Source organism: Passer montanus, unplaced genomic scaffold (assembly GCF_014805655.1).
Source record: "Passer montanus isolate IOZ18808 unplaced genomic scaffold, ASM1480565v1 scaffold22, whole genome shotgun sequence".
NCBI classification, from domain to species: Eukaryota; Metazoa; Chordata; class Aves; order Passeriformes; family Passeridae; genus Passer; species Passer montanus.
Window position 1 is genome coordinate 72662 of NW_024366815.1, and position 21770 is coordinate 94431.

The 21770-nt window shown below is 58.7% G+C and overlaps 3 protein-coding genes across 5 annotated transcripts; 2 read left to right on the forward strand and 1 right to left on the reverse strand.

Moving 5' to 3' along the window:
- The first annotated feature begins 1513 nt into the window (after nucleotides 1–1513).
- Nucleotides 1514–5500, forward strand: LOC120502419 (B-cell differentiation antigen CD72-like). The gene is made up of 6 exons (XM_039709825.1): nucleotides 1514–1650; nucleotides 1930–2031; nucleotides 2721–3035; nucleotides 3164–3312; nucleotides 3533–3627; nucleotides 3958–5500. Exons 1-6 carry the CDS (start codon nucleotides 1524–1526, stop codon nucleotides 4103–4105), a joined length of 936 nt encoding a protein of 311 aa, XP_039565759.1. The 5' UTR covers nucleotides 1514–1523; the 3' UTR covers nucleotides 4106–5500.
- Nucleotides 5501–8879: 3379 nt separating this feature from the next.
- Nucleotides 8880–14157, reverse strand: LOC120502509 (killer cell lectin-like receptor subfamily G member 1). The gene is made up of 7 exons (XM_039710007.1): nucleotides 14032–14157; nucleotides 12572–12692; nucleotides 12009–12119; nucleotides 11431–11514; nucleotides 10680–10828; nucleotides 10383–10486; nucleotides 8880–9902 (listed from the first exon to the last, which is right to left on the reverse strand). The coding sequence occupies exons 2-7, from the start codon at nucleotides 12618–12620 to the stop codon at nucleotides 9707–9709; spliced, it is 693 nt and encodes a 230-aa protein (XP_039565941.1). The 5' UTR covers nucleotides 12621–12692; nucleotides 14032–14157; the 3' UTR covers nucleotides 8880–9706.
- Nucleotides 14076–17309, forward strand: LOC120502508 (translation initiation factor IF-2-like). 3 transcript variants are annotated; one of them, XM_039710004.1, is made up of 8 exons: nucleotides 14076–14791; nucleotides 14906–14980; nucleotides 15096–15173; nucleotides 16107–16160; nucleotides 16240–16275; nucleotides 16363–16407; nucleotides 16604–16747; nucleotides 16834–17309. In XM_039710004.1, exons 1-8 carry the CDS (start codon nucleotides 14107–14109, stop codon nucleotides 17169–17171), a joined length of 1455 nt encoding a protein of 484 aa, XP_039565938.1. In that variant the 5' UTR covers nucleotides 14076–14106; the 3' UTR covers nucleotides 17172–17309. The 3 variants fall into 3 exon arrangements, with proteins under 3 accessions (XP_039565938.1, XP_039565940.1, XP_039565939.1); XM_039710006.1 differs by having other exon boundaries at nucleotides 16604–16717; XM_039710005.1 differs by having other exon boundaries at nucleotides 16110–16160.
- Nucleotides 17310–21770: the final 4461 nt, after the last annotated feature.

A 21770-nucleotide genomic window follows, 5' to 3' on the forward strand; every position in this document is an offset into this window, starting at 1 on the left:
CGGCTGCGGGGAGCAGCCCCCTCTCATTGGTCCCAGGAACACCAGCCCGTCCCCTCCCACGCCCTACAAGTGCTCATGGTCCCCCTAGGCACAGGGCAGCGTGAGGGCGGCACAGCCAGGTGTCACTGCAGTGGCACAGCAAAGGATGGACCCAAATCTGTGCACCACGGGGCAAGCCTGAACACAGGAGCAGATTGCCATGTGGACAGCTCTGTGGAGGGTCTTCACAGAGAGAGATTTCCCCTCCCAACCTCTGGATATGGGAATTTCCCCGTGATGTATTTTGTTCCACTACCTCTCATCCCCTCCCTGGTCCCCTCCAAAGAAGACCCCAGCTTTGGCATTGCTCCAGAACAGCCCCAGAGAGTTACAAAATCAGTGATGTCCCCTTTGCCTTCCCTTCCCAAGAGCACAATCCCAACATTCACAACACCTTCTTCTTCCCTCCAGGCCCTCAGTGTCTCAGAGGTCTCTACTGCATCCAGAGAAGGGCAGGTTTCAGAAGGAATGCTCCAAACCTTCCCCCTGCTTCCCATTGCCTCCCACTGCCTCCTGCTCCATTCCACTGCCTTGCTATTGCCTCCCACTGTCTTCCAGATGGTCAGATGGGCACATCTGAACCGAGCCAGTCCCTGGGACAGCGCTGGAGGTGCACAGTGGTGCTGGTGGAGCACAGTGTTACACAGGCACTGTCCATCATCTGTGCAAGAGCAAGGGAAGTTCTTCCTCTGTGGAGAAAGGCAAAAATCCAAGCCAGCTTCAAAGGGGACAGGAAGGAAGTTTAGAAAGCTAAAAGTTGGGCAGCCTCTACTCAACCTCCTGGAAGAAAATGGAGCATGACTGCCTGGGCAGGCAGGGGCCCAGACCCAGGGAGGACACGCAGGGGAAAGGCCAGTGGGATTTACTGGGTGACTGCTCAATGCAGCTGTACTGCTTGGAAGCACTGGCCTGGGGATGACAGGAGAGCAACGAGGCAATTTATCATGACCCTTTGGGGTCTGGGATGTGGTTTTCCATAGTGTATGGAAAGTTTCCAAAGTTTGGTGGCAGAGTGAAGAGATGTGGCCATGATGAGAGGAGAAGTGAAAGCTCGTGCTGCAACGTGGAAGTCTCTTTTAGGCAGTAAGGCAGTGATGCTCAGATCCTGGAGCAGAGCACCAAGGAGACGGAACCTCCATCCTGGATGGAGTCAGGCAGCAGAGCTACCTGTTCCCAGCTGGAAGCCAGACCTGCTCCCCCCTGCCCTAGGAAATCTGATGAACTCTCTGTGGGCTGAGCCCTACAGCTCTGCCCCATGCCCCAGCACCAAGCTGCACCCCCAGTGCCATCCCAGGGGACACTGAGCAGCTTCGGGGGGTGGAGGGGGGCGAAATGGGGGTGCCTGGCCAATGGCAGGACGCCGCTGCTGCGGCCGTACTTCCCCCTCTGTCGCACCTCACCACACTTCTGCTTCTGCAGAAACCAGCTGCATTTTCCCTTTTTAGCGGAGCAGAGCCCGCAGGGCCATCGGGGCCGCCCGGGGCATGGCCCAGAGCGTGGTCTACGCCGACCTGAAGTTCGCGGCGCGGCCCCCATCCACCGCGCCCGACGACGATGACAGCCCGTACGAGAACGTGCCGCTGGGGCCGGCGGCAGCCGCGCCCAGCCCAGGTGGGAGCGGGCAGCAGCCGCGGGGACGCTGCGGTGCCGGGCGGTGGCAGGGGAGCACGGGGTGATACCCAGGGGTGATACTCTCGAGGTGATGCCCGTGGGGTGATGATCGCGGGGTGATGCCCTGGGGTGATGCCCTGGGGTGATACCCAGGGGTGATGCCCACAGGGTGATGCCCAGGGTTGATGCCCAGGGGTGATGCCCAGGGTTGATGCCTGTGGGGTGATGCCCAGGGTTGATGCCTGTGGGGTGATGCCTGCGGGTGCTCCTCTCTTGCAGGGCGCTGGACCCGGCGATGGCGCATCCCCACCGCGCTGCTGGTAGCCAGCCTGCTCCTGCTGCTGCTGCTGCTGGTGGCCGTGGTGGCCCTGGGGGCTTGCCGTGAGTCGTGGCTGGCGCGGGGGGGGCAGGGAGGGTGGCACCAGGAGTGGGCATCGGGCTGGGTGAGGGGCTGGCTGCGGGGGCTGTCAGGGAGGAGGCGAGCCTGGGGCTGGGGTCCGGGGCTCTTGCATGGCCTCCACGAGCTGCCTCCCACTGCTGCCTCCCACTGCCAACCATTGCCTCTCTTTTCCTCCCACCGCCTTTGACTCCTTCCCATTGCCTCCTAATCCTTCTGACTGCCTTCCCATCACTACCTCCCATTCCCTCCCACTGAATTCCCAGTGTCTTACCTTTCCTCCCACTTCCTTCCACTTCCTCCCACTGCCCCACATTGCCTCCCCATTTTATTGCCACCACCTCCTGCTGCCTGCCCACTGCTTCCCACTGCCTCCCTTTTCCTTCCCATTTTCTTCCCACTGTCTTCCATTGCCTCCCACTCACCCCAAACCCTCACACTGCTTCCCATTACCTCCCCCTGCCTTCCACAGCCTTCTCATTGACCCTCCTTGTCTTCCCACTGTCTCTCGCACCTTCCAATGTCTCCCCTCCACTTGCAACCAGTGGAGCTTCCATTCCCTTCCCACTGGCACCCCCAGGACAATCTCCCCCCACAGCCAGATACCCTTACCCTATCTCCCTTGCAAGAGGCATGCCCCGTGCTCACGTCCAGCTCACCCGCCTGTCCCCAGACTGGCAGGTCTCCCGCAGCCTGCAGGACTCCTCCCGCGAGCACCTGGCCGAGCAGGGCCGCCTGTCACAGGAGCTGAGGGCGCGGGAGCAGAGCCTGGAGCAGGCACAGCTGGAGCTGGCCTGGGCCAGGGAGGAGCTGCAGCGAGCGTGGCGCCAGGGCAACATCAGCCAGCTGGAGCTGAGAAGCAGGAATGCTGAGCTGGGGCATACCCAGCAGGAGCTGGCTGTGCTGCAGGAGGAGATGCAGGTGGTGCAGGGGAGGCTCAACACCAGCGAGAGGACTGCGAGCAGCCTGCGTGCCTGCGTGAACACAGGTAGAGCGTGACGGGCTTGGGGCGCTGCTGATGCTGCTGCTGCGAGATGCGGGGGCTGAACTCAGCCAGGCTGAGCTCCCCGAGCATCCGCAGAAGGATGAGCACCTGAGTTGTGCCCCTGCCCTCAGAATGCTGCCCCTGGGGCTGGGTACTCTTCAAGAGCAAGTGTCTCTACATCTCGGTGACAAACAAGACCTGGGAGCAGAGCCAGAAAGACTGTGAAGGGAGACATGCCCGACTGCTGGTCCAAGACGAGTGGACACCACTGACAGTGCCGGTACAGAGCAGGGGGCTGTGGTACCCCAGGAGGGTGGTGCTGGGCAGAGCCCCACGGGGCCAGCTGTGCCAGTATGTGTGGAGGTGCCAGCGTGGCACCATGAGCCCCAGGTTCCCATCCTGGCAGTCTGACAGGAGAAGCACAGCCAGCCCTGGGGCTCCTGGGCACCTGGCAAGTGCTGCTCATGAAGCAGGTGGTTGACAGCTTCTCTCCTCCCTAGAATTTTGTGCAGGCGTCTAAGGCACACTACTGGATTGGAGGAAGACCTTTCTATGCGGCAAGGAGATCTATGTGGAAGGACAGCAAACATCCCTCGTAAGTGTAGGACTCCTTGGCACAAGCACCTGCCCTTTTGCCATACTAGAAAGGTGCTGTTTCACCCTGTGACACCCCTCCATAAAATGGTGATGGACTCCCATGAGCAGTGCCCCAAGGGAGGAGGGTGAGGGTAGAGCCAAGCTGTGGGGTGCAGTGCCAAATGTCCAGGTGGCAGAGAATAAGAGCAGGAGGAGGAATGTGACACTTCCTCAGGCTGATCCCTGTGCCAGGTGCCTTGCCTGCCCCAGCAGCACCGGGATCTATGGGAAGTGGTGTCCATGGTGAGCAGGTTGTCAGTGCTGACCTGAGATGTGCCCTCTTTCCTAGGAAACGCCATATTCCAGACTGCTGGTCACTAATTGACGGGGAAATGTGGAATAAGCGGTGTGACAGTCCCAACCCATGGATCTGTGAGAAATCCCCAAAGCTGAGCATAGCACCTGCGACTCAACCTCCTTTTCTGGACAAGGACTGAGTGCTGCCACCCCCACTCCATCCCTGGACTCAGGAACAGGACCTGGGTGTGCACCCTGAGACCCTGTCCCTGGTGCACGTTTTGCCTCAATTGCCTTGCAAAACCGCTGGGGAATAGTGTCTCTATTTTAAAGCAAGGATTATGGAAAAGAGACCTTATTCCCCTCTCCCACACATATATATTATACTGCTTTGTACTGTGCCACTGCATGTCCCTGTGTGCCCTGGCCAATGCAGCTCCAGTGCAGAGCCCAGCTCTTACCTTCTTTGCTACCCCAACGTTGCCAGGGGTGCAGGATTTGCCATTTGCAGATAATTTTGGACCTGAGGGATGACACACTGATGTCCTCAAGCTATCCATTTCAGGGAGACCTGTGGATTTACAGCCTGTTCCTTCTCTCAGCATTGACAGTTCTTGTCCTGCCCTTTCTTCTGCCTTCATCACCTGCCCAGGACTCTGGGCTGCGTCCTGCCTGGAAAGGCTGCTGACAGTGGGGCCATCAGCATCAGGAAATACTGGGAAACCCAGAGACCATATAGGAAGTGGGAGAGTGCTGAGGAGCTTTGAGAACACGGTGGATGAATGAGGAAACTCTGAAACCATGGGAGGAAAACAAGGGCTATGAAGAGCCCTAAGACCGTGGGAGGTGAATGTGGGAATCCTGAGATCATGGAAAGAAAGGGAGCACAGTGGAACTGCAAATGAGGGTGGTCCTGAAAAGCTGGAGGTGCACTGATAAGACAGTGAGACAGAGGAAGGAGAACTAGGGAGACTTGGGAACATGGGAAAAAGGGGACACCCCTCCCACCAAGGGGGAAAGATACCTAAGAATGTGGTGGAACCTTATCTGCCAAAGGAGGGTGATGAGAGGCACCAGTCCAGGACCCAGTGTGACCCTCCCTGTCTCAGTGTTTCTGCAGAGAAGGGAATGTGTTGGCAGCCAGTTTGCTAAGCTGGACCTGAGACAGCATGGCTTCACCACAGCTCCTGTCCAACCAAGCCAGTGGCCTTCTAGAATGGAGTGATTGCACCTGTGAACAAGGGAAGGGCTACACATGTCATCTGTCTGGACTTCTGAAAAGCCTTCAACACAGCCCTCCTCTAAATCTGAGCTAAAGGGATTCAATGGGTGAACTGTTCAGTGGGTAAGGTTGGACATCTCCATCCAGAAGATTGTGGTCAATGGCTCTGTGTCCTCACTGGACACTGGTGATAATGCTGGCCCTCCGGGATTCACCTTGGGACCAGTGTTACTGTGTCAACAACGTGAACAGTGGGATCAAATGCACCCTCAGCAAGTTTGCAGGTGACACCAGGCTGTGGTGGTTTGACACAGCTGAAGGACAGGATGCCATCCAGAGGGACCCAGACAAGCTCAAAGAGTGGCCCATGGGAAGGAACATCATGAGGTTTAACAAGGCCAAGTGCTGCTGCTGCACCTGGGCTGGGACAAGCCCTGGTGCCAGCCCAGGCTGGGCATGAACAGCCCCAGAGCAGCGCTGCCCAGAAGGGCTTGGGGGAGCTGTGGCTGAGAGGCTGCACAGGCCCCGGCCATGGCACTGCCAGCCCAGAGAGCCAAACGTGTCCTGGGCTGCATCCAGAGCCCCGTGGGCAGCAGGGCAGGGAGGGGATTCTGCCCCTCTGCTCTGCTCTGCTGACACCCACCTGGAGCACTGCATCCAGAGCTGGGCTCCAGCACAGGAGGGACAGGGACCTGCTGCAGTGAGCCCAGAGGAGGGCACTGAGAATGATCAGAGGGATGTAGCACATATGCTGTGAAGAGAGTTGGGATTGTTCAGCCTGGGGAAGAGCAGACTTCAGGGCAAACTCACTGTGGCGTCCTAGTACCAAAAATCGCTACAGGAGATCTGGAGAGAGAGTTTACACAAGGGCTTGTTGCAAAAGCACAAGGGGAAATGGCTTCAGACCGAGAGGGCAGCTCCTAGGAGAGCTTCCACAGAGGGAGCTTCCAATGGCATGGCAAGGCTGGGACAGGCTTGCAGGTCCCCTACAGTGTCAGCTATCATGCAAAACAAAGACTTGCTGTGTCTGGCTTGTCCTGGAGAGTCCAGATGTCCTCCCTGCCCCTAAAGCCCTGAGCTCCAGCCCCCACTGCCCACAGCGTCGCAGTTGCCACTGCAAGGACACGCTGCAGACCCCATCCAGCCTCTGGTCCATGCTGTCCCTAGGCTGGTTCAGCATGGCTGCTTGCTTGCCCATCTTTATATGTGGCTTCTCCTTTCTTCCCAGCTGCAGGATTTGCACTTTTGCCCACTCCAGCATCAGCAGGCTCCCATCAAACCATTTCTCCAGGCCTCTCTGTACCCAGTATACACTTTACTGGTTTGGTATTGCCCCCCCGCTGCCTGAGGCCACCCCCCACCCATCATCCAGTGCACTGATGAAGGCTCAGAGGAGCACAAACCCCAGGATCAACCCTTCAGCAACTGCCAGGAGAACAAGGGCATTACTGACACCCACTGCAGCCCTCACACCATTCAGATTTTCCACCCACGCTCTCCTCCTCCTCTCCTGACCTCATATATCCCCACTTTGCCAGTGAGGAGACCATGGAAAACCAAGTCCCAGACCTGAAAGGTGCATTATACTGTCCCCCATTGCTCTTCCCCGATGCACAGCCCATTGTTGCCACAGCAGCAGGCAGGTCAGACAGGCATTGCCTGCCCTTGGCCAATCCTGCCTGGATTCCCCACCCGCTCTGGATGGTCCTGGCATGCCCAGGAGGTGTGCTACATCTTCTTCCTGGTACCAAGGTGGGACAACAAAGCTCAGCTCCGGACAGGTGATGTAGGGATAAGAAAGGGCAAGACAGGACCCATGAGCAAATAGTGGCAGAGGCAAAGGAAAACTAACAGAGTGCTCAAAGGGACAGCAGTGACACCACCCTACCTACCTTCCCCAAACCACCCCCGTGAAGGCAGCAGAGGTGGGCTGCAAGGCTGGTACAGAGGAGGAACACCTCTGCTCCAGGCAGCTGGGCTTGCAAGGCACAGCTGGAGATGCAGATGGAAAAGCAGATTGAGCTCGGGGCGGGAGCCCGAGACAAGAGCTGTGAACTGCCACCCTTTGGGACAGCAAAGGGCAGGAGGATGAGTGGTGCCAGACAGATACATGGACTCTGAGAGACACAGCAGGAGCTGGGAACTGCTGACCTTTTGTATAATGGAGGAGAGGGAGGACAAAAGCAAGGTGGATGGACACAGAGAGGGGGCAGGAGAAGACAGCAGGAGGAGCAAGGCTTGAGCACAAGCAAACATTGAGGGGATAAAAGCCCAGGTGTTCCTTTGATGGGAATCCCTCCTCAGAGGAACCACCTCGAGCTGTTTCTGTGTTACTGTGCTGTGAATAAATGGCTTTTTGGAATGAGACATCTGAGACTCTTCCATGGGAAACCTGTGACAAGATGAGTGCCCATGGGCATGGTCCCACTGCCACCACCCAGTGCTCACCCTGTGCTGGGGTATCCCTGTGGCAGTGAACCCAGGCTGGCCACTGTCAGCACCAGCCCCAGCAGCAGGTCCTTGTAGGGAATGCCATCCTCACTGGGGTCTGCAGGGCATGGGGGCAGCAGCAGGGGCCTCAGCAAACTGCAGGGCAGCGTAGGCCCCACTCTGGGCCATGCAGGTGGCTCAGCAGCAGCAGTCCAGGAAGGAGCCCAGCCCTGTCCTTCTCCATTGTGGTCGGGTGGCAGAATGTGGGGACACATCTTCATATGCAGAAAAGCAGAAGTAGTTGCTTTATTTGCAAAAAGTGGGGTTTTTTCCTGCACATGTTCTCATTTTAGTGGGTGGGGTGTGGATGAGCTCCCTCTTGCTCAGCATCTTCTGTGTTCAGGTCCCCAGGTTGTGAAGAGCCCAAGCCCCTGGGTACAGGCCACAGCAGGGCTACCCTTCTCCATGCATCACCTTCTGCCTCCCAGTCCTGCTCAGGCTGGCAGGCTGCACTGGCTGGGGGGCTTGGTCTTTTGCATGTGCTGGGAGGGAGTCCCAGCAAGGGCTGTGCCAGAGCTGCGGGCTGCTGGAACAGCCCAGTATACCAAAACCAGAACAGCCTCTGGGACCAAACAACTCCAAATCAAGCCCTAGCAGGCCTTTTAGGCTCTCACACAGAACCCAGCCTCAAAACAAAGCGAGGATGTTTGCTGGAACCTCTTCAGACTGGGCAGGCACCAGCAAACCAGCTGCTGCCCAGCCCAAATCCTCCGGGGGACTGCAGAGGCAAAGGCAAACCTCCCAGCAGCACCACCCAAGCAGCAAAAGCCCCAGCAACCACTGATGGAGAAGGAAGACTTGCTCACCATATGATGATCGACAAGTCTCGTCTTTATTCCCGAATCACCGATTATTATACACCTTTTAATTAGCTCATGCATAGTGCAAAATCCCAGCTCACCATTGGCTAACTAGCTATCAGCTAACTACGTGCTGTTTTGGTATAACTATCACCACTTTCCCAGGCTGTCCCCGCTCCACCACCTGTCTCCACAGGATCACTGTCAGTTGGAGGAAGGAGCATTTAGCTTTCAATCTTCCTCCCGTGTGCAATGCCAGTGTGTCCTTCCGTGTGCTCTGTGCAGCCAGGGAGAAGAGCAGAGAGGGAAGGGGCCGGGCCCAGGGCTGTGCCCCAAGGCTGAGCCTTGTGGGCAGCCTGAGGATCTCCTGCAGTGCCACAGGAGCTCTTCTGTCCTGCCTTTCTTTGCAGCTGAACCTGCTGGTGAAGGTGGTGCAGCTTCCCAAGCCACGTCCATGGTTGAGCCTCTGGGAGATGCTGAGAGTAGGTCAAGGCCTTTCCCGTGGGAGAGCTGCCAGCTCAGAGCCCAAAGCTGGGCCAGGGGGGCATCGCTGCAGGTGCCAGCACAGCACCAGGTGATGGAGAAGGAAGACTTGCTCACCATATGATGATCGACAAGTCTCGTCTTTATTCCCGAATCACCGATTATTATACACCTTTTAATTAGCTCATGCATAGTGCAAAATCCCAGCTCACCATTGGCTAACTAGCTATCAGCTAACTACGTGCTGTTTTGGTATAACTATCACCACTTTCCCAGGCTGTCCCGCTCCACCACCTGTCTGTGTGTATTTCTTCATCCGTGGGCCAAGGACACAGTTTAATTGGAATGGCAACTCCCCTCATTCGTTATCTCGGTCAAATTAATCTCACTGTGAGCTTTAGCTCCGAGCCAGCTTGTTACAAAGCTCTCAACAAACCACCACGACCAGAAAGCCCAGAGCTTCCATGGGACCTGTGGCAGCCTGCACAGGAGCTGCTGCTGAGCACTGCAGTTGGACCTTGGGGATGCCTGGATTCCTGCTGGCTCAATGCTGGCTCCTGGCCACAGGATGCAATTTCCCACTTGTGAGTGATGCCACTGAGTCTGAGAGCTGGAGGGTGCACCTCCATCCTACCACCCCCACACCCCAAAGCCAGCTGCAGTCATTGTCAGAATTTATTGGCAAAGTGCAGAGTTCTGGAGGGTAGAGAGGACTGGGCCAGGAGGCAGCAGAGCCTGGGAGTGCCCATGCACTGGGGCCAGGCAGGGAACAGGGTGGTGGCACAGGCTGGGGGTCACCATGGCCATCAGGGCCTCACACAGCTGTAGGTGGTGTTTCCCCAGAGGAAGGCAGGAGGCGAGGACTGGAGCCACTGCACGGTGGCTGCACTCTGCTTGCAGACCCATCTGAGGGATTCTGTGCAGGCACCACCCAAAAGTCCCAAGCCTGACACCCTGCCACAGGCCTGGAAGGACCTGGTGTAGCGCTGGACTGGGAAGGTCCTGCAAGGGAGAGAGTGGGCTGAGATGGGATGGGCAGGAAGAACTGAGACTGTCCCATCAGCAGCTCCGCAGCCAGGGACCAGACACTGCACAGGGATGCTGTGGGGGCAAAGTTTACCCTCCCCATGGGGCACAGCCTCCTGCCAGCCTCCTCCCAATTAGGCCACATGGCCTGATGCCCCCACCCCATCAGTCTCAAAGCACCCCCAGATCAATCCTAGCAGGGCTCAGCACTGACCAGACTGGGACCCTGCAGAATCTGAAGAATCCCCTGCAGTCCCTCACCCAGGCAGAGTGTGAGCACCAGGGTCAGTCCCCTGCTAAAAATGCCCCTTCCCTAAAATGCCCCAATGCAGTCCTGGGAAGAAAAGAGGTGGCCAAAATATGGACCACATCCCTGCATGCCTGTCCCCATCACCACCTCGAGCCCTCTTGATGGACCTTCAGCACACCTAGCTGGGAACAAGCTGATAGCCTCACCATTCCAGTGTGGTGCCATCCAGCCACTTCCACTCCGCCCTGAAGCCGTCCTGCTTCAGCCCCACGTGAAAGGCATCCATGCTAGCCGTGCGCACCAGGAAAGCCTAGCACAGGAGAGGACCCACATGAGCCCCTGGGGGGACACCCAGCCCAGCCACACGGTTAGTGATGGGGGCTGTGCTGTACGGGCACAGCCCTGCCAGCTGCCTCCCTGCCTGGAGGCTTTGCTGGGCTTTGGGCACGGGGTGGCCACCAGGACAGCCCAGTGCTCACAGGGAGTTGGTGGGATGCACTCACCAGGGTGGTGTTGGCTTGGATGGTGACCAGCTGTGCCCCCCTGGAGCAGCAGTCCTCCCTGCTCTGCTCCCAGTTCTTTTTGGCAGAGGAGAAGTAGTAGCACTGCCCCGCATCCCAGAGCCAGCCAACCGGGCAAAACTGGCATTGCCCTGCACACCAGAAACACGGCAGTGGGATGGGGCAGCTGGCCAGGGCTGCCACCAGCCCCCAGCCCAAGGGACCAGGAGAGTGACAGCGGGCAGCCAGGGCACTGACCAACCCATCTGTTCACATGTCTGCCCCACAGAGACCACTCTGCATTTGCCCTCTTTTGTGAGCCCAGCTCCAACTTTCCAGTCCCAGAGCCCTGGGAATAGGGGCTAGTTACAGGAACGTGCTGGCATTGAGCAGGGCAGGGAGCTGCAGGTTTGGGGAGCTGATACAAACACAGTTGACAAAGTGCTGGGGACTCAGGTAAGGTTTCAGCTGCACCAGAAGCTGATGTCGTCTGGCACAGGGATGCTGGTGGCATCCATGAGCCTGGTGCTGGTGGCGTGCCCAGGTAACACTGAGCTGCCTGGGGTCATCTCTTCTAAAGGGGTCTCAGCAGCTCAGCCTGTTCAGCAGCGCTGGGGCAGCTCTCCACACCAAAAGCTGGGGGACGGGCAGTAAAGATGAAGGGATATGTAGGGATAGAGCTCGGGGAAACATCCTTGAAAGCAGCAGTAAGCCCTCTCCAAACCTTACCCAGGAGCCCACCAGGCTGTCTTACCTTCCTGCGTCTGTTTCCCATAGCTGGGGCTCTCCTCTGTTTTCCAGAGACCATCTGTGCAGCTTGTTTGTTGTTGCACCAGATCTACAGCAGAAGAGCACAGGTGTGTCCTAGCAACCCTGGGCTCTTGCTCCCAGCAGCACCCAGCGTCTTCTCCCACAGGACAGACTCACGGCTGTGGGTGAGGTGTGCCCTGCTTTAGGCACGCCAAGCCTGCCAGGGTCCTTGCAGATTCTGCACTGCCTGGGAGCCCTCCATGCAACAGGCTTTCGGGGAAGGTGCTGCTGTCTTTCAGTGTCAGCACCAGTGCCCTCCCTCACACTCTTCTTTCACTGCCACCTGATGGAGTGGCTTTCCCCAAGCCCACGCTGTCGCCCCAGCTTCCTTTCCCAGCCACGTAGGTGGTGTCTGCCTCACCAATTTTCCTGCTTGCCCCAGAACCCATGTGCCCTCAGCATTGCCCAGGCAGAAGCGCCCAGCTCCATGGGGAAGCTGCAGCTCAGTCTGTCAGTACACAAGTGCTCTGGTGCCAGCCCTGGCCCCAGGACCCCCTCTGCAGAGATCTGGCTGGTACTTACAGTGGAAACTCAGGCTGACAAGGATGATTTGTGCCAGCAGGAGCACCAGGGAGAGGAGACCCAGGCTGAGGGCTGCCCAGCACCAGGGCAGGCGCACTCGCTGCTGAGGAGCTGAGAAAAGGAGTTAACAAACACCAGGGTGGTGGGGAGGAGGAGGGAGAGTTTGGAGGGAGCAGTGGAGAACCCTGAGCCAGGAAATGTCTGTGAATCCCAGGTGGAAAGTTAGGAGGCAGTGAGGGAGCCTGGAAAAGTGGAGGAGAGCCTGTTTGCAGCAGCTTGATTGTCCTAGAAATTGTCTCCCCGCATTAAATGCTTGGTGGGGAGAGGAGGGGGGAAGTGTCTGTGCTGTGGCATGGGGGTGCAGTGGACATTCCCTGCCTTTGAGCCCCTCCTGCCCCCCACCCCAAGACCAGGCAGTCTGCAACAGAGCTGGAGAGGAGCTGTTTGAGAGAGGACACCCGAAAAGAGGGAGTGGGGGTAGCAGGGCTGGGAGGGCACTTCTGGGGAAGGCAAGGGGCTGCAGGAGGGCAGGGAACACACAGAGGGAGTTGGGGAGCCATTACCTGGAGTGGGGGGAAAGCGCAGGTCGGCATACATGACACCCTCTTCCATGCCTTCCTTGGTCTCCTGCTCTCAGCCCACAGGGGCAGCGACAGCCCCTTCCCAGCCCAGCTTCTCAGACGGCTGTGATGCAAAATGGAAAGTGTCACTTCCTGGTGGGGTCCCCAGAGGCACCACCTGGCACAAAACCCGGGGGGCTGGTGGGGCTCCCAGGCACTCGGGGCGAGGGGCAGCCCTGTTGAGGCCAGCATCCCGGCATCCCAGCAGGAGGAAGAGCACGCTCCTGGCTGGGGGGCTGCAGGCAGTGGGAATGGCCAACATGCAGCCAGGGCTGGGCTAGGCAGCCACGCCATGGAGTTGTGAAGGACATGAAAGGTCATCTCGTCCCAAGCTCCCTGCCACGGACAGGGACACCCTCCACTAGACCAGGGTGTTCAGAGCCCCATCCAGCCTGACTTTAACACTTCCAGGGATGGACAATCAACAGCTTCCCTGGATAACCTGTGCCGGTGCCTCACAACTTTCACAATAATTTCTTCCTAAAGCAGGGAAAGTCATGTGGGAAGCAGCTGAGGTCACTTTGTTTGTTCAAGGCTGGAGAAAAGGAGACTTTGGGGAGACCTCATCACAGTCTACAAGAGGAAGCAGAGGGGCAGATACTGATCTGTTTTCTCTGGTGACCAATGACAGGTGCCAGGAAGGGTTTAGGTTATTATTATTATTATTATTATTATTATTATTATTATTATTATTATTATTGTATTACAGAAAGGTTTATATTATGTTGTTTTGTTGTTGGTATTTTATTTTTATTTTTATTTTTATTTTTATTTTTATTTTTATTTTTATTTTTTATTATTAGGGAAAGGTTTCTCACCAGACGGTGGTTGGGCACTGGAACAGGCTCCCCAGGGAAGTGATCACAGCACCAAGTCTGACAAAGATCAGGAAGTATTTGGACAATGTTCTCAGGCACACAGGGGAATTGTTGGGGGTGTCATGGGCAAAGAGTTGGACTTTGATGAGCCCAGTGGATCCCTTCCAACTCAGTAAATTCTGTGATTCTGCGATGAATATCTAAGACAAACCTGCCCTCTGAGAGTCTGAAGCCATTCCTCCTTCTCCTATCACTACACACCCTTGCAACATGTCCCCCTTCATCTCCTTTTAGCCCTTCTGGTCCTGTAAAGCTGCTTAAGGTCTCCCCAGAACCTCCTCTTCTCCAGGTTGAACAAGTGTGGCTCTCTCGGTGTGACCTGCTCTGGGGACTGCTGGGAAGGCTGGGTATCCTCGGGACACAGGACACATTCCCTTGCCCCTCTCTCCAAGGAGCAAGGCCACGGCGTGCGTGCTTAAAGCCCCTTTTTCTGCATGGGGCTGCAGCTGCACCTCAGCCCGGGAAAGGGGAGGGCTGGGGTGCTCCTTCCCCTGCCGCAGCCTGCAGGGCTGCCGTGATGCTCACCCCTCGTACGGGGCAGCGGCAGAGGCCCGGCAGCCGGCGGGCAGGCACCGAGCCGGCGGCTCTCGCCAAGGGAGGATGTCTGGCCCAGGACTACGTTTCCCAGCGGCTCCTCCCGGGGCTGCACATGCTCCATGCGGATCCGGGCGCCTCCCGGCAGCTCCCGGCGCGGCGCCCGCTGCGGCGCAAGGGCGGTCGGAGCGGCCCCCGGTGCTGCTCCCGGTGCGGCTCCCGGTGCTGCTCCCGGGGCAGCCAGCGGCGCGGCTCCCGGCGGTTCCCGGTGCTGCTCCCGGGGGTTCCCGGCGCGGCTCCCGGAGCGCCTCCCGGCGGGGCATCCTCCCGGTGCGCCCTCGGGAGCGCACGGCCGAGCCCCGCCGCCGGGCCGGGCCCGAGCCATCCCGGGCAGCCCCGCCTGGGGCCGGCAGCATGCCCCGCGGGCGAGCCTGGACGCCGGCGGAGGTCAGCAGCCTGCTGTCGCTGGTGGGGGGCTCGGGGGAGGCCGCGCTGCTCATGGCCTCCACGTCGCGACCCAACGAGGCGCTCTGGCGGGAGATCTCCCGGCGCCTGGCGGCGGCCGGCTACGGGCGCAGCGTGGCCCAGTGCCGCTCCAAGTGGAAGGCGCTCAAGCAGGCTTTCCACTCGGAGCGGGAGACGCGCCGCCGGGCAGGACACCACTCGCCCCGGCTGCCGCCGCACTACCGAGCCATGAAGAGCATCTGGAAGGCGGCCGGCAGACCCGTCTTTGGCGAGCGGAGGATGCCAGGTGGGTGCCGGGGGGGCTTGTGGGCTCAGCAGGGTGGCTGGACGTGCGGTGCCGGTGGAGCGCCGGTGCTGCCTGGACACGCAGGGCCTGTTGATGGTCTTTCTCTTCCCCTAGACGTGGTGAAGCTGCCCTCCAGAAGGCGCAGGTCAGCCCTTGCCACACGCTCTCCATCCTCACCAGAGCCACCAGGTACCCGTGGGCTCAGGCAGCTGGAGTGGGGCTTGTCCTGGCTGCGAGGTGGTGGGCACCCCTGTTCCCTGTGTTACTGAAGCTCCTTTCTGCACCCCTTCACCTCCTTCTGCAGAGCACGGCGTTGGCGGGGACACCCCCAGCACGCTGCTGTCACCGAAGCTGCAGCGTGCGAAGGACGAGCCAGAGAGCCGTAAGTACTGAGCTGCCCTGCTGCACCGAGCTGCCTGGCCATGGCTCCAGCCCAGGCCCGTGCCAGCATGATGGGAACGCGAGGCTAAGAGGATCAGGGCATCCATCACATGCCCCTCAGCGGGGATGGTCAGTGATGGGTGTGTTTGGACATCTGTCTCCACAGGCTTTGGCTCCAAACCAGCCCCAGAGCATGTGGGGATGGCTGGGATAGGCAGGAGGGGTTTCCAGCCTGAGGGCATGGCCAGGCTGCTGGCTGCCCTGTGGCAGATCATGAGGCAAGAGGTCTGGAAGGGGCAGTGGCCCTGATGCAGTGCAGGGATCTCGTGGCTGGTGGCATTGCAGGGCATGTGACTCCATTCCTTCAGCAGCTCCCGGCTCCTCATTGGCCCAGTAACACCATAAAGCTTCAGATGAGTTTGGGCTGTGTGTGAGGACAGAGCTGCCTGCAGCTCCCCTGCCCTTCAGCCCACCCACATGTGTAACCTGCAGGCCCCTCACTGTTCTCACTCCTGGGGATTTGGCACTGAGGTGATGCAGGATACATCCCTGAGTCTGGTTTGCGTGGGCGCCCAGGCCATCTTCCCACACTGGGTAACTACCTTCTGTCTCCCCAAATTCCCCCCGCAGTTTCAAGTGGATGTGGGATTCTCCTTCTCTTCCAGCCCTAGTCTGTTGTTAGCGTTGCTGCGCGCTGCTCCGCCGCTGCTGCCTTCCAGCCCAGAGGTGGCTGCATTGCAGTGGTGGGTGAGTGACTCCTGCTTTTGTACCTAGCTCTGAAGTGCTTTGGGGCCCTGCAGGGCGCTCTGGAGCTGTGGCTAGGGCATGTCAGGCTGAGGGGCTGGCCGGGGCAAGCCGGGCAGACCCCAGGCTGGTGGTGATCCACCAGCAGGTCCCTTCAGAAGGCGTATCTCTCCTCTCTGCTTTCTCCCAGCAGCTGGTGGGGAACACATTGCTGGAGTGCCACCCACACCCCCTGCCATGCCACGTAAGGCTTTCCTTGCCCTGCTCAGCCCAGTAAACCCCCTCAGCCCCACAAGCAGGGTCTGATATGGTTCTTGTTGCAGACACCGGTTGCTGCTTCTCTCCCCTCTCCCTCCTGGGTGAGTACCATACCCCACCTACCATGCTTGTGTGTCCTGGGGCAAGAGGTGGCTGCAGCTCACAGGCTGTGTCTGCTCTCCTTCCAGGGTGTCACACTGACCTGAAGCAGGAAGGAGCTGAGGGAAAGGCCAGTAAGTGTTTTCAGCTTTGAGCAAGTCCTTATGCTCCAGGGCACAGCTCCATCCTGTCCTGCCAGTGAGAAGGGCACAGGCTCTGGGAGGCAGTGAGGCAGTGCCTTCCCAGGGCTCTGTGTCATAGTCAGGCTAAATTTGGGGCTTGGCTGTCTCCACCACTTGTTGTTTGCTCCATGCCAAGCTTTCGTGACAGGTTTTCCTGGTGAGACGTCCCTGGGGATGGGAAGAGGAAACCAAGTGGTGCCACTGGCTGCTGCAGCCACAGGCTCCCCCGGGACAGCAGCCACGAGTGAGCAGCCAGCAGCAGGTGAAGATGCATCAGACACAAGCCTGCATGGTGGGTGCTCCCTGCAGCTTCACAGCAGCCTCACAGGGAGCTCTCAGAGCCGTGGTGAGGTGCCACTGACCCCTCTCTCACCGCAGGGTCTGGCGTGGCGGGCTTGCTCCAGAATGTCCAGCAGCTGCTGGTGCAGATCCTGCAGACATCCCGGCAGCAGCAGGCTCTACTGGAGAGCCTGGCCAGTGACACCGTGTCCCACCTCCACCTCCTGTCCCACAGCCTCGTGCAGGTGGGCGAGACCCTGCACCAACTCCTGCTCCGGCCACAGACCCATCCTGGCCCCATTGGCCACTATGTCCCCCACGTGCCCCTTTTTGAGGGTGGCTCTGGCGTGCCCTGCTCCCCTGGTGCTCCCCACACTTCCCCAGATCACAAAGAGGAGACTCAGATGTCCCCTGATGCCAGGTGCATCCCCCACTGAGTGCCACCATCACTGGCTCCAGGAGCAACAGCTTTGCTACAGAGCCATGGCACAAATCTTTATATCAGAGGTTCCAGATATTTTGAAAGTTTATACTAGAGAGACATTTTAATAAAATTAAAAATAGCTTTTCTACCAGCGATGGCAACTGACCAATTCTTTCCCCCTCTCTGGGGAATGTTCCCCTTCTCACTTTCGAGATGAGCACGAGGGGAACTCAGCTATTTACAGACTCAGAGAAACTCCCAACCCACACAGCACGGGGCAGATGTACTTCTTCTGCCCTTTACAGCAGCGCCTGGGGTGGGCATCACGCCTTCCTGGGACATGTGCTGCTGTCTGTGGAGCAGAGCAGGGCCACTGCCAGGAGTGGAGGCCAGGAAGCCCAGGATGCATCCTTCTCCGAGGGAAGAGGCTGGGGTGGGTGATGCTGTGCTGGGGAAGCAGCATGTGCAGCAGCCACAGTACCTTAGTGTCCAGGTCCTTGGCAGGTTTCTTCCAGGGGACAATCTGGGGCTTTCACAGACAGTACTGTGGGCTTGCCGCACACTCTGGTGAGGCCCTCCTGCTCCAGGAGGGATCCTCCTGCTCAGTACATGGATATCAGGTAGCAGTAGCTGCGGACATACCATGGCATGTGCCTAGAGAAGGGACCTCTGACTCTCACCTGGACCCCACCACCTTCACCAGCTTGTGCACATCCTCTGTGGGGATGGAGCAATGTGCTCTGTGCCTCCAGAATCTCTTGGCCACATCCAGGGAGAGGAAGTGTACGTCGTGTAGATACCGAGCAAATGGTCACGCCATGCCAGATGCCACGTGCTGGAGGGCTGGCAGGTAGCTGCCACTTCTCCCAGAAGAGGAGGGAGGCCGTGTAGAGGCTAGTCTGTGCCAGATGATCAAGCCCAGCCAGAGAAGTGGGCAAGCAGTCCATGTTGAAGCAGTTGTCATCCCATCCTGAGCATGTATGGATGATGGATCTGCTCGTCACTGCCTGGATGCCATGCATGACCTTCAGGGTGAGGTTGCAGTACGTGTCCCTGTAGCTCTCCAACTAGATGTCCCTGAACTCCTGCCTGTTCCACTGCACACCCTGGCCCATTGCCTGCCCCACATCCTCCAGGAGCTTGCCAGGGCACCCCACATCTTCCAGGTGCACACACCACTGGCTGGAGCACCCCACGTGTGGCCAAGCTGTGGAGAGAGAGCAGGGGCACAGTCACAGGGCCCAACAGCAAAGTGGCAGGGGGACAGCAGGTGCCACAGCAGCAGTGAGCAACAACATCACAGCCCAGACATCATCTGGGCAGGGGAGAAACATGGGCATGTAGTGCTGAAATGGCCCCCTCAGCACTGTCCCTCATCCCATACCAGCTGTGCACCCTGGGTTGGAGAGAAAGGCATGTCACAGAGGCACAGAGGCCTCGTGATGCAGTGGGCAGAGCGCTGGGGTCTGTGGGGGCTGCTGGGAGCACGGCCAGCCCTGGTGGGCATGGTGCTCCCACCACTGCATACAAAACATCCTCTGTGCTCCCAAGCAGGAGCAGAAACCACCTGGCTGCTGGCCAGCAGCTCTGGCCCCGAGCCTCACAGTGGTGGGGCCACTGCCTGCAAACATCTCTGCCCCGGATTTCCCTTCCTGGAGCCCGTCAGGGCGGGCAAAGAGAAGAGGAAGGTGGGTTCTCCCTTCCTGAGCCCTGCTGCTTGCACTGGTGAAGTTGCAGTTGCTGGGCTGTGGTTGTCCGTGCTCCACACTGACCTTGCTGCGTTCCCCATCGTTCCACTGATTTCCCTGTGGTGCTCCCAGTCAGCCTGCTGCGGTCCCCTCCATCCCACCACACTCCCCAGCACCCTGGCCTGCTCCCTGCCATTCTGCCATGCTCCTCACTTGAGTCTACAGCTGCTCCTTCCAGCCCTGGGGCACCCAGCACCCATCCCTCAGCCCTGGGGTGCTGGGGCAGTGGGGTGGGCTGTCCCCTCTCCGTTCAGGAGATCCAGGTGGGACATAGCGATGTGGGGTACCGGGAACCGGGGTTTCAACGGAGTGGTGAGCATCGGGGTGCAGGGAGGGGGCAGGGGGTGCAGTGAGGGGCGAGTGAGGCTGAAGTGAGGGGGGCATTGAAGGGGCAGTGGGGGGAACACTGGGGTGCAGGGAGGGGGAACACTGGGGTGCAGGGGGGTGCAGTGAGAGGCGCGGGGGATTGCCGTGAACAGTGCAGGGGTGCAGTGAGAGGCACAGGGTTGCAGTGAGAGTGGGGCACCCCAGCAGCACCCATCCCTCAGCCCTGGGGTGCTGGGGCAGTGGGGTGGGCTGTCCCCTCTCCGTTCAGGAGATCCAGGTGGGACATAGCGATGTGGGGTACCGGGAACCGGGGTTTCAACGGAGTGGTGAGCAACGGGGTGCAGGGAGGGGGCAGGGGGTGCAGTGAGGGGCGAGTGAGGCTGCAGTGAGGGGGGCATTGAAGGGGCAGTGGGGGGAACACTGGGGTGCAGGGAGGGGGAACACTGGGGTGCAGGGGGGTGCAGTGAGAGGCGCGGGGGATTGCCGTGAACAGTGCAGGGGTGCAGTGAGAGGCACAGGGTTGCAGTGAGAGGTGCAGGGGTGCAGTGAGAGGCACAGGGGGTTGCAGTGAGAGGCGCAGGGTTGCAGTGAGAGGTGCAGGGTTGCAGTGAGAGGCGCAGGGCTGCAGTGAGAAGCGCAGGGGTGCAGTGAGAGGCACAGGGCTGCAGTGAGAGGCACAGGACTGCAGTGAGATGTGCAGGAGGGTGCAGTGAGAGGCGCAGGGATGCAGTGAGAGGCGCAGGGGTGCAGTGAGAGGCGCAGGGGTGCAGTGAGAGGTGCAGGGCTGCAGTGAGAGGCGCAGGGCTGCAGTGAGAGGTGCAGGAGTGCAGTGAGAGGTGCAGGGGGTTGCAGTGAGAGGCGCAGGGTTGCAGTGAGAGGCGCAGGAGGGTGCAGTGGTGTGCAGTGAGTGGCACTGGAGGGTGCCGGGACCGCAGACCGTGCGGGGCGTGGCCTTGCTGGAGTGACAGCTCAGCGACCAATAAGAACTCAGAAAGGAGAGGGTGGGCGGGCCTGGCAGCGCACGGCACCCAATGGCAGAGGCGGTGGCGGGCCGGGGGCGGGGCTCCATGGCCCGCCCGATTTGGGGGGTGTTTTGGCACACCAGTTTCGTTCTTCTCTTGCTCTAGGTGCCTAGGAATTTGCAGAGAATAGTTTTGTATTGCCCTGTGTGAAAAATGTGTATTTTATGGTTGGCTTTTCGCAAGTATTAAAATGAATATTGTATTATGCTAGAAAGCCATGCTGTATTAATTTTCTTAAATAGTGTATTAAATATAGTTTTAGGTTATAACATAATGTTAAAATAGGAGCTATGCTATGCAAGACATTTGTTTAAGAAAGGACTCGCACCAGACAGGAGACACAGGACACCTAAATCTTTCAGAGAAAGGGAATTTATTGCTCCCTTATCAGCAGAAAACTAACTTCTTCCCACCTCGCTCAGACGGTCTCCATCACCAGCCCTGCCTGGTGAGACCCTCCCTCTCCAGGCACATGCGACGTGTCTGCGCCTGCAGGGCTGCAGTGACAGCCAGGAGAACACACAGGGAAAAGGGTGCACTGCTTCTGGGGCATGCAAGATCTTCTCCAGGCTGGAAATACAAGTGAAAGCACCACCAGCATGTCTCAGCAGGATTTCAGTCTTGCTGGTTGGTGGCCCAAGGACCTTGAGGATGCTGCTCTGGGCAGCCTGGGCATACAATTCCTTCTGCCTCTGTCACGCAGAGCAGCTTGCAACAGGGCAGCTGAAACAAAGCAGCCACCTGCCAGGGCAGCCAGAATGGATCCCCGGGGTAGTGGAGGCTTGGGGGGAGGATTTTGCCTTGTTTTTAACCCATTCTGGAGCAAGTCAAAGCTGTGCCACCCTCCTGATCCTCTCCCTCCTGCATGGGAGGATCAGGAGAGTGGTACAGCTCTCACGATGCCCAGAGCTTCAATGTCTAGAAGAATTGGAATAATGAAGTTGTTACCTGCCAGTGGCAGCAAGCTCTTTGCCCCTGTACCTCGCTCCCAGGCAACACACTGTTACCTGGAGGTGATGCTCTGTGCCCACTTGAACCCAGCCCCATCTCACAAACCCGGGGTACAGCCAGTGTGACCCACACGACTGCCCTGAGAGCAGCTTTGGGCTGTGTCTGTCACAAACCCAGGGTACAGCCAGTGTGACCCACACGACTGCCCTGAGAGCAGCTTTGGGCTGTGTCTGTCACAAACCCAGGGTACAGCCAGTGTGACCCACATGACTGCCCTGAGAGCAGCTTTGGGCTGTGTCTGTCACAATCTTGGGGTACAGCCAGTACCCGAGAGCAGCTTTGGGCTGTGTCTGTAGTTGGCTGCTAATAGTTGAATGTTCAGTCCTGTGTCTTCCCCACTGCATCAGCCACTTCTTCTCTTTCCTGTCCCAAAGAGTGCCCCAAGGCCTGGGGTGACCCGGTGAGGGGTACACAGAACTCCTGGCCACACCTCACCCTGCAGCCCAGCTCCAATGGCCACCCTGACAAAGCCCCTGGCCACAGCAAAAGCACGAGGTATTGGCA